At 39.2% G+C, this 16,501-nt stretch overlaps 1 protein-coding gene across 2 annotated transcripts; it reads left to right on the forward strand.

The window, feature by feature from the left end:
* The first annotated feature begins 3,306 nt into the window (after positions 1-3,306).
* ywhae1 (tyrosine 3-monooxygenase/tryptophan 5-monooxygenase activation protein, epsilon polypeptide 1) lies at positions 3,307-16,501 on the forward strand. 2 transcript variants are annotated; one of them, XM_025010083.2, is made up of 7 exons: positions 3,307-3,549; positions 4,866-5,065; positions 6,296-6,402; positions 7,756-7,962; positions 8,218-8,354; positions 13,515-13,562; positions 16,348-16,486. In XM_025010083.2, exons 1-6 carry the CDS (start codon positions 3,486-3,488, stop codon positions 13,520-13,522), a joined length of 723 nt encoding a protein of 240 aa, XP_024865851.1. In that variant the 5' UTR covers positions 3,307-3,485; the 3' UTR covers positions 13,523-13,562; positions 16,348-16,486. The 2 variants fall into 2 exon arrangements, with proteins under 2 accessions (XP_024865851.1, XP_017289656.1); XM_017434167.3 differs by lacking the exon at positions 13,515-13,562 and having other exon boundaries at positions 3,308-3,549; positions 16,348-16,501.

Genomic DNA, 16,501 nt, shown 5'->3' on the forward strand with positions numbered 1-16,501 from the left:
TTCCTTGCTTTAGGAACTGCTGTTCTGGCTATTGTAAATACCTGCCTGTCACTGGATTGTTGGATCCTCCTCCTGGACCTCGCTGTCTTCACGTCTCTCCACACTCCACACCTGTAAGAAAAAGAAACATAAACAATTACCTACGCTCTACTACTCGAAACTGAATCTGTACCCAAGACTCACCTTGCTCCCTTCCTGCCGTTTCAGATCCTCCTGCCCACCTGTCACCTTTGCACTATTTTGAAACCTGTAAATAAAATCACATACATTTTTACCTTGTCTCCATGTCTGGTTTCTGGCTCCACTCTTAAGACAAAACCTTGGTTTATGTCAATTAGGACAGTCTTTTTAAATGAAGTGAATATTTACTACTATTTATCTACTTATTTTCCATAAAATATTTTTATTTAATTGGTATTTTTCTGTAGAAATTTAGTTTCACCTTGACACTAAATAACTTTGTTTTTACATATTTCTTTGTAAAGAAGGCCAATTTATAGTGATCATGACTGATTTTTTACAGCAATAAAAACAGAAAACATCCATATTTTTGCAAGGCACTAAGCTAAAATCTGAGAGCTCCTCTGTTTAGGGTTTTTTTTCTCATTTGACATAAATGACTTCTTCTACCCTGTTCTCAAACCATCTGTCTTCCTTTTGGTTTTCAAAAGAGTGTCCCTCATCCTTGAGGTGTAGGTGAACAGCTGAGTCCTGTCCTGAAGAGCTGGTCCTCCTGTGTTGAGCCATGCGTCTGTGAAGAGGCTGTTTAGCTTCTCCAATATAGAGGTCTGAACATTCCTCCATACACTGAAATGGATACACACCACACTGCTCAGTTTGGGTATTTTGTCTTTAGGGAGGACAAGCTTCTGTCTGGGAGTCCTGTTGGGTTTGAAAGATACCGGGATGTTGTGTTTGGAGAAAATCCTTCTAAGTTTCTCAGATACATAGCTTGTCACTCTTTATGCATATGCACTTGAGTAACATCCCATTCCTAATCCATAAGGTTTAATATGATGTTGGCCCACCCTTTGCAGCTATATCAGCTTCAACTCTTCTGGGAAAGCTTTCTACAAGGTTTAGGAGTGTGTTTATGGGAAATTTTCTTCTATTCTTCCAAAAGGGCATTTAAAGGTCAGACACTGATGTTGGAAGAGAATGCCTGGCTTGCAGTCCCTGCTCTAAAGGCTCTGTCATACTCCATAGGAAGTCAAGCAGTCTGTTCATGGTCACATGGTTGCGAGACATTCGTTTTCACACACCTTTTATAGTCCATGAGATCCTCAGCTCAGAACTCACAGGAAGCTCCTTCTCCTAATGTTAAAACAGGTTTCTTCCTGCCAACTTCTCAACTCTACTGTCTCCTTGTACAGATTTCTGCTTCCCTCATGGTAATTTTTTATTAAACAGAAATAAATGCTCCATGCGCCCATGCTCAATAACTCCACAAATTCTTTGTCAACTATCTTTTTAAGTTCACGGGTTTATATGTTTTGCTGGAACAGTTGTAAAGACTGCTGTATTTTCTAACAGTCTTGGCCAGCTGCTTCGCAGTGGAGCAGTAGAAGCAAAATGACTCAAAAGAAGCAAAATTAAAGCTCACCGGCTTTTCTGCATGAACACGCCCACACAATACTTGGTGCAAACCGCTGTAAGAAACAGTTTAGCCAGGGCCTTGTGTTGGGAAGCGATGGACAAAGGTGCTATGAGAAGAAAATGATTCAATTTTTGTAACCATGTGAATGAGAGACGATTTTGTGACATCTCATGGAGTATAACAACAACTTAATTCATCCCAAAGGTGTTCTATCGGGTTGAGGTCAGGACTCTGTGCAGGCCAGTCAAGTTCTTCCACACCAAACTCGCTCATACATGTCTTTATGGACCTTGCTTTGTGCCCCGGTGTGCAGTCATATTGGAACAGGAAGGGGCCATCCCCAAACTGTTCCCACAAAATTGGGAGCATAAAATTGTCCAAAATGTCTTGGTATGCTGAAGTATTAATAGTTCCTTTCACTGAAATTAAGAGGCAGAACCCAACTCCTAGAAAAATAACCCCGCACCATGATCCCCCCTCCACCAAACTTTACACTTGGCACAGTGCAGTCAGATATGTATTGTTCTCCTGGCAGCAGCCAAACCCAGACTCATCCATCAGATTGCCAGATGGAGAAGAGCGATTTGTCACTCTAGAGAATATGTCTCCACTGCTCTAGAGTCCAGTGGTGGCATGGTTTAAACCACTTCATCTGACACTTTGCATTGTACTTGGTGATGTGAGGCTTGGATGCAGCTGCTCGGCCATGGAAACCCATTCCATGAAGCTCTCTACACTGTTCTTGAGCTAATCTGAAGGTCACATGAAGTTTGGAGATCTGCAGAACGTTGTTGACGCTCTGTGGTTTTATGTGGCCGAGTTGCTGACATTCCCAATCACTTCCCCTTTGTTATAATACGACTAACAGCTGACTGTGTAATATTTAGTAGGGAGGAAATTTCATGACTGAACTTACTGCACAGGTGACATCCAATCACAGTTCCACGCTGGAATTCACTGAGCTCCTGAGAGCGACACTTTCTTTCACAAATGTTTGTAGAAGCAGTCTGCATGCCTAGGTGCTTGATTTTATACACCTGAATTTGATTTAGATGAGTGTGTGAATACTTTTGTATATATATCTATATATTTTATTTTATTTTTTTTTAACCAGTCTCATGTTATATATATATATATATATATATATATATATATATATATATATATATATATATATATATATATATATATATATAACATGAGTCTGGTTAAACTAAGATTTTAATTAGTAGCAACTGTATTACAGATATATGAATATTGGTTTCTTTTTATAAAAATGCTATTCAAATACCCACAATGTTCATCCTAGATAGGAAGAAAGTATGTTAATTTGAAAATTAGCAACATTTTTTCTTATCAAGAATAATGCTTGATAAATCGGAATTGTTGATTGTGGTTAGGAAGAAAGCACTTAGATATCTAAAATGTTTTGTTTGGTTTTTTTTACTAGAAATAAACAACAATTAAATGCAATTAAATGATAAAGTAGCCACTTAAACCTTTTCAGGAGTTTTAGGTATCTTACTTTGTGTTTCCTAATACATTCTAATTTGTGCTCTGTATGCTATGTTTCGTATGTTGTGTTTTTAATTTAATTTTTGATTGGTAAGACTAGGAGAAACGCCATTATTATCAAAAAAAAGTAGATCAGAATAGAGTTGATTATATGTTACAACGGCCTGCCATACTAGTCCAGTACCCGGATGAGACCGGTTGCCATCCTCACTCTGTCCCCGCTCATCGTTGTCGGTGGGGCGGATCACCACTGATCGACCATTTGGTTTCTAAGAACCGCCGACAGACGTGATACGCCGTCTTGTTTTTTAAAACTATAGATCCGACACTTTGATTTTCTGATTTGATCTCTGTACCCGCATCTTTCTTCACAATGGAAGAGCGAGAACACCTAGTGTATCAGGCAAAACTTGCTGAACAGGCAGAGCGATATGACGGTAAGTGAGACTTTAGCTCCGGCCGGGAGAGGGTCATGTTCACCGCACAGATTTTTTTCTGCTATAAGCTAACGAAGCAGCACTAGCTCAGTGCAATCTGTGGCAAGCTAAGCTTCAGATGCTAATCAGGCTACCAGTGCTTCTTTTCTTCCAGCTGTTTATTGACGTAACATATGACTTGTTGTAACTAGGAAATTATTATGATGCTGTATAAGAAGCACGTGCCAGGAGGCTTCTTTTGCGTTTGAATATAATTGAGAGATGTTAGTGAGAGTTAGCTATGTGGCTACAACAAAATGGCGGATTACTGAAGCTGTCAGGAGCTGCCTCCCCTGCACCACGCTGTCTCTGTAGCTCCAAACTACAGCTCCTCTGCCGAGACGCTGGCGCTGATTTACACCAACCTACTGATTTCCGGGTGGTTCTGTGACAAAAAATCGTCCTTGTACGCGTTAGCGAGGCGCATGGAGCCCGCTGTGCGGTGGGGAGTGGGGACGCAGCTGTTCGCTTTTGGTGGGGTGTTCCCCTGCAAGCAGGGTGCACCGATCATCGATCGGCGAAGATGACTCCGTCTTCGTCTCTGTCGTCCACCCCTGTTGCTGTCATACCATTACAGGCCGTGTTGGAGGCTGTTTTTAGTCCAGTCTTTGCCGCACGTTGCCCAGTAACGTTAAGTGAATGCACCATGACTCATTCAAGGGATTTGGACCGAGAGTACTTACAGAATGATTTATGGTTCGGTGGCTAAATTGTAACCTCGCTGGAATGCAGTGGAAAAGGTATTGCTATTTTTCACAAAGTTCGTATATAGCAACATGTCGTTGAAGAATAAACTTAAAGTGCTTCTTATATTAGCGTGGGAAAATCCAGATATTACTTACACCAGACCTTACCCCTGACTAAGTCAAGGTTGCTGAGTTTTTTTTAGTTAATACCCTTAGTATAAATGATAGCCTTGTGTTTTTTCGATTGGTGTTAGTCCTTTTAACACCCCTTTGGATGTGACATTTAGACCCTTCTTAAATGTCTTATCAACTCGAAATTCTTTGAGTTTATGTTCAAAAGTTTTATTGGCCAAAATCCAGTTAAATGATAGTCTTGTGAATTATTATGGCAAGCTAGTATAAGTGATCAACATTTAACTCTGCATATTTAAATCTTTTCAACTTTTTGGATTAAAAGCTCTCAGTCAGCCATCATAAAATTAAACTTAGGCGTCCTTTCAAGGTGCAAGATTAGAAATGAGTGATCAAAATGCAGTACTGCAAAAGTTGAGGTTCTCAAAAGAGTGTTGTTTTTTTCCCCCTCCCTGGCAGAGATGGTGGCGTCTATGAAGATGGTGGCGGGCATGGACGTGGAGCTCACAGTGGAGGAGAGGAACCTACTATCGGTTGCCTATAAGAATGTGATCGGAGCTCGGAGAGCCTCATGGAGGATAATCAGCAGTATTGAACAGAGAGAAGAGAGCAAGGGTGGCGAGGAGAAACTGAAGATGATCCGAGAATACAGGCAAACGGTAAATCTCTCAAGAAACATTAAGAAGGGAACTGTCTCTTGTGGTTTCACAGCACCTTGTTTTCACAGAGGTCATGCCAGAGCAGCTCAGGTTTGCTTTGTTAACGTGAGTTGACAGTCTCTTGTGAATGATGCAAGCTATGAGCAGCTACTGGACAGACTGCATCTGAGTCATAGCTGGCACGTCTTCCCTGCACTCTCCCATGCTTTTATGAAGCGGAATAAGAGCTGCTATTATTCTGGGAGAGGCCAGACTGTGTCAGAGCTGGGTGAGGCAGCTGGATTGCAGTCAGTGATCTAATGGCATGCAGAGATGAGTCCACCTTGATTTTCCTTAGCTCCCGTCTTCTTCTTCCTGTCTCACCACTACAGCCTCAGATCAACATTCAGCAGCAACCTGTGTTTATCTATAAATATGGATAATAAAGCTGCAAACTGAACTATTAGAGGGGGATAGTAAAGAGTGGGGATCTTTAGTCATTTGATATGATGTCATTATGAAATTATCAGTGCATTTAATTTATATCAAAACCTAAAGGACTGTTTTTTTTACATAAATAAACACTGATTTATTTATTTTTATGTCCATTGAAGAGTGCACAATAACATATGTCAAAAAAGCTTATTAATCACAGACTGTTGACCAATAAATAGAGTAGATGCTAACATAACATTAAAAACACCATAGAAAAGCTGATGCATTTAACATTATGTTTATCACTGGAAAACTTGTACATAAAGTTATGTTTCAATGTCATTACTAAAGATAGCTATGTTATGATAACTTTGATTATTGTTTTCAGACATCTAATCTTCAGGGTTCAGTGAAAACACAGCTGCAACATGCTTCAGCTACAGGAAGCTACAAGTCGAGGACAAGCAGCACTACGCAGCAACTATTGTGCTGGCTCTTTTAAAGTGCCAGCACAAATTAAACATTTTAAAAATCAATTCAACATCTACAGTGTCTGTGAATCGACTAAAATTCGACTACCTCCCCTCATTAGTGGATAATTGTCCACTGAAAGCTACAGACAGCTACATGAGATCCATGTGAACGGGGTAGTTTACATGCCTGTGGTTAATCCTCATATTTATGTTGTGTGGACCCTCGCTGGTATTTGCAGCCTTACGGAAGCAGGAAGTATAATTTATATTTAAAGGAGGCCTTCAGTGGAATTTTATAATGTTTTTGAGTAAATGAATGATTGTTTTGTGTGTTTGTTGGCAGGTGGAGAATGAACTGAAGACTATCTGTGGTGATATTCTGAATGCACTGGGTCGGCACCTACTTCCCTCTGCAGCCATGGGAGAGTCAAAGGTCTTCTACAATAAAATGTAAGTGCTTTCTACTCAGATTGTTAATTAACAGACTAATAAATTCTCTCTGGTGCTCTTGAAGAAGGCCAGATACTCATGTTTCAGAGAAGGTGCTACAAAAAGCACTTCTAATGGTAATTGGAATAACTTAAAAGATATGTTTTATATGTCTTACTTATGTCTTGTGTTAACAGAAAACATAAACACTGTTAAATTTGATTCAGTTTTAAAGAAGGTGAGGTGAAAAACCAAAATAAGGAAAGCTTAAACTGTTTTACTCTAAAGTAACATAATAAGATGGTCAGGTGTTTCAGATGGTTTCTTATTTTTTTCAGTCTTGTCTCTTGTGTTATTTTAGGATAGTACCAACTGTTCCTAAAACAAATTTCAAATGCAAAGCGTCTTTGTTTTTTAAAACCTTTTTTGGATGTCCTGGATGACTGAGACTACACCAGCACAGTACCAGCGATTCGTGATTTGAAATGCCCTGAGTGCTCAGGCATTGACTCAAACCACCAGCCCTTCAGCTGCTGCTGAGCTGATCAGGCTCTGATGGACATGCTTCTGTTTGGTCAGAACAATATTTCTGTCATTAACTGAATCTTTTCCAGAAGCAGTTTTTGTCTTCCTCAAACAGCTCTCTGATCAACACGACAGCTTTTAACTATAAATTCTAGCTGCACAGGCAAAACTCAAAGCTGAAACGAAGAGTAGAAATTAGGCAAAATTATTAGTTTAATAATGATTAATGCAATAGATTTCCTGTTCCAATAATGTTGGGTGGAATCACTCCAAAGTTACTGTCTTCTTCCAGGTAAAATACCAGGAATTAAATGTGAAGCATTGAACTTTGTCTTCTGTCCTGTGGTGCTCATTTCTTTAATACTATTATTCTTTACCTAAAACTTTATTAACACTTTTACTGCTGTGCCAAATATATTCCAAAATTGTTAATACAATTCAGTGCTGTTCACAAAGCTTCTGTACTAATGTAAAAGTACCGCAGACAGAAGAAGCATTAGATAGAAAATTAAGTTTAGACTAAACATTATAATTATTATTATTATTATTATTATTACTGTTGGGTGTTAAAATTGGTAAGAAATACAATAAAATTAAATTGCATTTCAAATCACTTTCTTTTTCTTACCTAATATTCTAAAATCTAAATGAACATTTCCTCTGTTGTGAAGTGGATATTTAAACTCATTCCTGCGTACACTCTGGGTAAGAAATGTCAGGAAAGTTCACAGCCTTGGAAAAAATGATGTTGTCCATGTTGAACTTTGATTCTTTGTTTAAAATATTCACGAAGAAGCTCTGCACCTGAATGTAACATTATAATGCACTGTCCCCCCCTCCCTCCTGCAGGAAGGGTGACTACCACAGGTACCTGGCAGAGTTTGCTACTGGCAACTATAGAAAGGAGGCCGCAGAGAACAGTCTTGTGGCCTACAAAACTGCTACGGATCTGGCCATGTCAGAGCTGCCACCCACACACCCCATCCGCCTTGGCCTCGCCCTCAACTTCTCCGTCTTCTACTACGAGATCCTCAACTCCCCTGACCGCGCCTGCAGGTTACTTCCTCTGCTGAACATTGTTACTATCATTTGTCTCCTGATCTTCCTTTGTAGAGGAAGACAAAACACAATACCTTGTTTCAAGCTGCGCTGCTGCAGGAAAGAAAGATGTAATACACACTCCTTTCAAGCAAAAGAGAACACTCACACACACTGCACTGATAGTTATCAAGTTCTTGTAATGTTTTTAAAGAAGTCAGAATTTTAGATTTTAGCTCTGACATAAATGTTAAAATATCTGATTTTCATTAGGTTGGCGAAGGCTGCTTTTGATGACGCCATTGCAGAACTGGACACGCTGAGTGAAGAAAGCTACAAGGACTCCACACTTATCATGCAGTTGTTACGTGACAACCTGACACTATGGACTTCAGATATGCAGGGAGAGGGTAAGAGACTCCCACCAGCTCCTGTTTTTGGGCATGACACCCTTTATCTTCCTCTTTCCACAGAATAACTTCCTTTATAAATAACTTATGTAACTTTTTCTTGTTTACCACATAAAACATACAGTATTTTGGGCATTAGGATGTATTTTGATACAGTGAGCAAATTATTAAATCGACTGTTTAGTTTTTTCTTTCCTAAGCTTTTTTTGCATGTATTAAACACTGTGCTTAACATTTTTTTACACCTTCAGTGTTTGTAGTCTTATCAACATGTTTAGTTTTCTTTTTAACCCTGTTTGCGCCACGATAGACCCCCTTCAGAATAGAAACCAGTTCAACATCTTGACATCTCTTGCTGTTTGTGCTCAGTTTGAGTGTTGCACCCAGGTGCCAGCGGTGCAACAGATGAATGGGAGATAAAAGTTAGGTTAACCTTCTGTCCCCTCTAACTAATCTCATCTTACTTCCCTGCTTTCTAGCATTTGATTGAAGAGGTGAAAGATTTAAAGAAACATTATTCTTTTCAGTAATGTAATAGAAATGGAAATATTTCGGACAAAAAGGTAACCAGTTAGAAGAGTACAGTTGTTTGGAAACAATATAAGTTTTTAGTAGCTGTAAAAAATCTGTTCATTTTTATACTGACTAAAATTTCCTAAAACATGAGTGAGTTCCTGTAATTAGAACACACAACAGGGTTAGCTCCAGCTGTTTGAGCTGGTGTTAGTGTTACTGACACAACCTCAAATCTGGGACCATCCTGATGTCTGAGTTTAAATAGCTGCTGATTCCTAAATATTTTCTAATTTTTTTTTACTTGAACATTTGTTGTTTTTGGTATTGTTAGATCAGGCTACCTCAGTAACCACATTAGTACTCCAAGGTGCAGTTTTTGCTGATACTTATATTTGTATTTATTGTAATGTTACAGTTCATTACAGAAAAGCTGCTCTGACTAAAACATGTTTGCTGTCACATCAAGTTCAAATAGCTGCCTATAAATCTGGAGAAAACTGAGCTCTAATTGTTGTAGATAGAAATGCACCAAGTACTTGTGTTTGAGTACTTGCCAACGGAGTACTGGTACAAGTACCAATAAATGGCAATACACCTCTTACAATTACTTTGAAAATGTCTTTGGAGCACTGTGGCTGATGGCTCGTTTAAAAGCATTTAAACCGCTGGAAGGGTATAACGGATAAATTTAGTGGTTTTAACACCCTGGTAAAGTTGTGCTTGGTAAACAGAAACAAACCAAATTTGAGAACACTCAGATATTAGGCCCTGTTCAGACCTCGCACTAAGACCCAGCTTGGCAAGTGTTCATCTATGATTGAGAGAGTTCACACCTTGCAGTTACATGCATACAGCAGATGATGATCAGATGTCAGTTTCCTGTGCTGTATGCAGATAACACACCCAGGGGCTGTGCAACTATTCAGTTTGGTTTTATTTGTCTTTCAAAGGTCAAATTTGGTTTTACAGTGGTATTATAAACACCAAGACACAAGACGATAAAAACAGCAAAACAAAGTAGTACAGTTTATTGAAGAGGACATTAAAACATAAACAACCAAGCTCGAATTAAACATGGTAAAAAGGTCAAAGTGTGAATAAATGTAAAATTTCACAAAGAACATTTGTATCTCTGAGTGCTGACTCAGTGAGCCTTTATCTGTGCCCCTGAAGGAAGAAGAAGGAAGTTCTTAAAAAGAGGGTGATTGTTACTGGACGCTACAGACCTTTTTGTTCTGCAAAATTTGTCTATGATAGGTTTGTGCAAAACTGTGCCACCATACACATACTATTTTACTGGCAACACTTGACTATTTTAGACAAATGTACAGAAAGGTTGGAATAAAAGGAAACTGAGCAGGATGATAAAACACTCAATAAAACAGTGTTTTAAACGTTATAAAAATTTAGTCTGACAGAAAAACAATCTGCATCGTCTTCTTGCACATTGTAGCAACGTTCTGGTCACGGGTCAGTTTCTTGTTAGTCACTGTCCCAAAGTACTTGCCAGAGTCAACCAACTCCACAGCTGATTCTTTGATTATTGTCAGGAGAGGAGATGGAGGTTTGCCATGTTTTTAGTTTTCTGGATATTTAGCTGGAGGAGGTGGCTGTCACACCAGCTCACAGCTGATCCTGATAGATGCCTGCTCAATTCTTTAGCAGGCTGACTAGAACTGTATGATCAGCAAACTTCAGGAGCTGCCAATCAGTGTGCTGACTCCTGCAGTTGTTGTGGAGACGACACTACCTTATGGAGAAGCAATGGCTGACAAAGTTTTTTTAAGTAGGTCTTGATATGATGCCAACATCAAGATTAACATTGGATACTCATTTTTGGCCTCAAACATGTGGCTGGATTGAGTTAAAAGCTTAAGAAAAGTATGAATAAAAGCCTAGTATGGGTTTTTCAGTCTGACAACATGCTTATATAAAAATGTAAACAGGTAGCATCTCCCACACCTCTCTTTGGATGGTAACTGAGCTGAGATCAAGTAAGTGCTGTGTTTTCCTCAATTAAGTCTGAAATCACTGAGTCCAGTAGGAGACTTGCTTTCAGCTCCGGAAAGAAAACAATCAACTCCTTCCTCAGCACAAGTAACTTTCTTTGTGTAAGGGGCCAGTTAAAAATATCAGTAAAAACATCAAGTTGATTTGCACATATTTTCAGAAATCATATTTGGACCCAGGCTCTTCCTAGTATGACATTTGAGGAACATATTTCTGACCTGACTGGAAATTATAGAAAACAAAATGCTAACAGAATCCTTACCCCGCATTTCAAGCAGATTATAAATGTTTCCTTTTTCAAATTGTAGATAAATCATTTACAAGCTCGGAATTTGCATTAAAACATTTATGCTCGCAGTCCTGTCGTGCTGCTCATGCCATTCCACGTTGTTCTTCGATACTGTCAAATTTGTTCTCAATTTTATGTTTAGATTGTAATTTGGCCCTCTTCATTTCATGTGTAACTTCTATTTCAGCTTCTAATTTTGTATCCCACCATTAGGAGTGGGGGTTATAATCTAAAACTCAGTTTTAATAATGTTAATCTGTGCTGCCAATTGATGAAACTCAGCAGACTCTTGTAGGCTCCTTTCATTGAACTATAGCAGAAGTATATAGATTTATTTATTCTGGTGGGGCAGAAAATGTATTGGTAAGAGCTGTCTGTGGATTTCAGGTACAGTGATTGAAATCACCAAGAACAAAATGAGGAACATCAGTTTGTTTATAACTGTGAATAGTTGCCACTGCATTTTTTTCCCTTTGCTTTGGGATTGATATACACAGAAGTTACAAATATCTGAGGAAATTCACGAAGGAGGTAGAAGTGTCGCATGGATACAGACAGCAGCTCAATGTCCGTCGTGCAAACAGTTTCTCTCAGAGTGATGTTTCTGCACCACCGTTGGTTGTCATAGAGACAGACTCCTCCCCGTGGGATTTCCCTGTAACGTCAGCAACTCTGTTGAGTTGGATTGGCTCACCAAAACCATTGAATGACAAATCCAAATTCAGGTCTGCTGGAGTGAGCCAAGTCTCAGTGCAAGCCATGATACATGCTTCCCTGAATCATTGACTTTGTTTCTGATGGACTGAGTGATGCAGAGTAACATCTAGGGAAACAGAATCTGGCAGAGTTTCAGATGCTTCGTCCTCCTCATTCCATCCCGACTGCCTCGCTTCCGCATCTTTTTTGTTTTAATCCCATATTCACGAAGGATCCTCACTACTAAACAATCCTCCATTCTGTCCAAATTGGTGCGTGGTTGTTTGTGATCTTATAGTCACCAAAGATTCTTGAGAGAACTGGACCCTGCCAGCCTGCTGTGGCGCAGTGCTCATCCACAGCATGCAAAGTCCAGATAGCATTAAAAGGGCTTCATTTTAAGTCCATATTCAGAGGTAGGTGGTGGGGGGGGATTCATGCTCACAAAAGAAATAAAATAATATAAAACAGTAAAAAGCACAGCCTTAAAAACAAGGTCTGTAAAAACTACTACCACTACTTGTCACAACTCATGGATGTCTGTAAAAATTACAACAAACTCAGACATCATAACTGTATTATTTCCACATTAACACAACTTGAAGCAATTTCTTTAACATTTTTGTGGAATTATCTTTTTAAAAGCCAAACTACCTAATGGACACTATTTAAAAAAAATCAAATAAAATCAAGGAGCATACAGTAAATTTGTGATCAGAGCTGTGTCACTGAAGATTTGAACCCATAAAACTCAGTGAGCTAACAGCAGTGACCTGTTTTATGAACAGGTTTACTCTGAACGTAACATCATTGCTGTGTTAAATTAGGTGAAAATTATGCAATATAACACTGACCAGTGTTCTTCTATGACTGACACAGTACATTATAGCTTACAGTGACCACAGTGGGTCAAAGCAGCTCTAAAAACAATCCGAACAAACTTTAAAATAAAAAGAAACTTGCCACACAGCATCCTGCTCCACTGCAATTAATAAAATCCAGACAAAACTGACATTTTTATTGAGAAGAAAAAGAAATTCAAACTAAATCAAAACAAATTCAATCAGCTGGCAGTTGATTTAGTTTTGTAGGAGCACCGAAACACTATTTTTTTATAAACTGGGTTCCAAAATTTGGAAACAAATACCACAATTGCATTTTTATAAAAGGATCTTAAATGCAACCTTTTGAAAACTTTGTCATAGCCCCATCTTTAGTCTAACCTATGACCCCAAGCATGACAGAGACATCTACAGGAACGATAAGTGACAGATTACATGCTTGTTTGTGTTGAAGACACCAGTTTCTCAACTACAAAAAAAACCTTTGTATCCTGTATCTAGTTACTTCAATGAACAATAAAACTGCCTTGAATTGAACAAAGCAAAACTCCTTATTACAATAATCTACGGCCAAAAATGTTTTTATACCTTCATTGAACTGTCAGCATTACTAAAGCAGAAAATGATCAACAATCTACATTAATTACACTTTTTTTAAAATGTGGGAAAGTTTAAAAATAGACCAACACTTGAGTATAAATAGATTTGAGCGTTCTGTAAAACTAGAATGATTACAGCACTTGGTGGTGGAATGGGTCCCACTGACTGATCATCTCTCCTGTCTCTCTCTCATTCCCTCTGCTGTAGAGTCCTAAAGGAAACAAAGCTGTTCATTTCTCATGCTAACTGTACTTTGTAAGTGTTGCTCAGCAATGCCTTGCTGTGTGTGTTTGACTTCTCGGCACCAGCTCACCCATAGGTCCATATTTGTGTCCACTCACCTTTTGCTTGTCACTCTTTCAGTTGGATGTCTTGACTCTTAGGTCGCTGTAAAGTTCAACTTTTTTTCCTTTCTTGGGAAAGTGGCTCCTTTGAGTTTCGATGAGTCTGCTCAGCCTGACTCATGTTTGGACAGAGCGAGCATTCATATAGTCACCTGTAGGACACATGCAAAAATGTGTCTGCCATTTAGATTAGTTCTGTTGGCATGTGCGACTGCTTGCACACGCTGTCCGGTAAAGTTCTCGTTTTCTCCCACAACCTGCAGAGCTATCTCCAACATGTACCGCTGTACCGAGGTGCTGTTAGTTAAGCTTGCGTAGTGTTTGGCCCTCTCCAATAAGAAGGCTGTGTTTAAATGCTCGTGACATTGCATGCCTCAGTTTCTGTGTGATATCTACATTTTTAAGTGTTCACTCTGGTTTGTTTGATGTCTGGCTTTAGAAAACGAGTTTGTCTTCCAGATATTATACATGAATGATAAAGTAGGTCAGATCATTTACTCCCAGCTGGTCACCCAGCTGTATTCCTAACACATTTCATCAGATCGTTGTTCATTAAGCTTTAATTATTGTAACTTTGCATCATTTACTATCCCAGGTTTGTTTGTGTTAGTGTTTACATTTTACATTAAAGCATATTTAAGTTAAAGTCAATAAGTCCTTTGTTGGTTTAATTGTCCTTATCTTGAGTTCCAGTTCAAATGCTTTTAAACATGATTTCTTTGTTTATAGTTATCCTCATACTTAGTTTATTTGTTCTGAGTCACCATGCAGGATAAATGTTTGTGAGGCCAGCCCAGCACTTTCTCATTTATACCACTGATCACAGGAGATTTTCTTCTCTTAACATTTGCTTTGTTTTTTAACTTATTTCAAACTTTGTGTCAGGAATTATCGTATTTTCCAAGAAATTTAGTTGAGCAGACAATCTCGTTAATTTTTTTTCTGAATCATCATCTTATTTGTCCTGAGAACATTTTGATGGTAAATTCATTTCTGACTGTAGTTCAGGCTAATGCAGATCAGCTGTGCTTTTGGTTCAGTGTTAAAGCAGTTAAGATCTGGGCTGCAAGACTTAAGAAGTGGGATGTCACTGTCAGTGAGAGACATTTGTCCATGAAGCAAAACCTGAGAATAAATTTCAACCTTGAGTCTACCTACCTGCCAGCGTTATTCACTCTTTGCTCCAGCACCCTACAGGAACCTTTTAACCACTCCACACACTGCTGAGCATACACACTTAGTTTCCTTAAGTTAGTATTAGTATTAGTAGTAGTAGTAGTAGTGTTAGTAGCAGTAGTGATAGTAGCAGTAGTAGTAGTAGCAGCAGTAGTAGTACTAGCAGTAGTAGTAGTAGTAGCAGCAGTAGTAGTACTAGCAGTAGTAGTAGCAGTAGCAGCAGTAGTAGTACTAGCAGCAGCAGTAGCAGTAGTGATAGTAGCAGTAGCAGCAGCAATAGCAGCAGTAGTAGCAGTAGTAGTAGTGTTTATGTTCTTGACTAATATTGAACATCTTCTTATCTCTGGTGGCAGACGTAGAGTTTTTACAACAATAAGCTGGTCATTTTAGGAGATTTTGAGAAGTATAGATTTTACTATAATCATCTCAAACTAAATCGTTTGATATGTTCTGTCTGGAGGGCAGGATGTACTGTGACTGCAACAGCTTCAAAAGGTGACAAAGAATGTTTTTCTACACCAAAGTGATGTGTTGGTCATCCAGAGCGATAACAGATCAGCTGTTCTGTAATCACTGCCTTGTGGAAACCTGTCTCTTCCTTTTAGAGTTACCTCTAAAGTATGTTGCTGAGCCATGCTAGCTTTGAGAGTTAGCTTAGTGTATCCAGCCAAGGGTTTGGATTTTAAATACCTAAAGAAGTTTGGGATATTGTATGTTGCTCTGACTACTGTCAAGAGAATTACTTGAATTGTAAACTTTCAAAGTAGCTACTGAACTGCTCTCATTATGTGTTTTAAAATAATTTAGTCCCAGAGACATGTTAGCAGGTTCTAAAATGTTTACTGTATTGCAGTTCAGCTGACATAAAACCAAACCGTGGGTCATCTACAGAGATTGGGTTAGGCAACCGACCAGTGGAAAATACCTTGATCTGCAATCCAAACCAATACTTGTGATTAGCTTTGGACATCCCTAATGGATGCCTTTAGCAACAAATCGTCTCCCAGGTTCTGGCCTACTGCTCCTTGTGTGAGGGGCGCATGCACGACCCGTGCTCTGCCCTCAGTTGTTTGGAGTCACGCTGAGAACAGAGTATGAACCAGGAGCTGCTGTGTTCCTGTTGGGTCTGAACGGACAGGACTGCTGGGTGCTACTGGGGAAACATTCTGTTGTGGCTTTTTACCATTTTTAGCAGGTGGTTGTTTTGTGAGTAGATTTTAATTTCAGCAAAAAAAATGTGTTTGAATGATGGGGAGTTCTTTTGATGCCACCTGATTTCTATTACAGCAGTGTTTAAATCTCACTTCAAGGTGGGAGTGGTTTTTTTTTTTTGTACCTTGAATTTTAGAAACATTTGAAGACCTTTCTAGTCTGAACTGCACATGGTCCTAATTGTTCCGAGTTGAGATGCTTGTAGGCCGGTTAAAAGGCATGCATGCGTCTCACTGGTGTAGATGGAAACCTGTCGGGTTTGTTTGTTTGTTTGAACCACGTCTAACAGCAGCTTCTCTGTCCACCAGGTGAGGAGCACAACAAAGAGGCACTGCAAGACGTTGAGGACGAGACCCAGTGAGACTTTCCCAGGAACAGCCCATAACCTGATACCCCCCTCCCCCTCACCTCCTCACCCTTCCGCTTTTGTCTTCCTCCTTCTCCCCCCTCTTTTATGTGTCC

This window comes from Kryptolebias marmoratus, linkage group LG2, assembly GCF_001649575.2.
Source record: "Kryptolebias marmoratus isolate JLee-2015 linkage group LG2, ASM164957v2, whole genome shotgun sequence".
Lineage (NCBI taxonomy): Eukaryota > Metazoa > Chordata > Actinopteri > Cyprinodontiformes > Rivulidae > Kryptolebias > Kryptolebias marmoratus.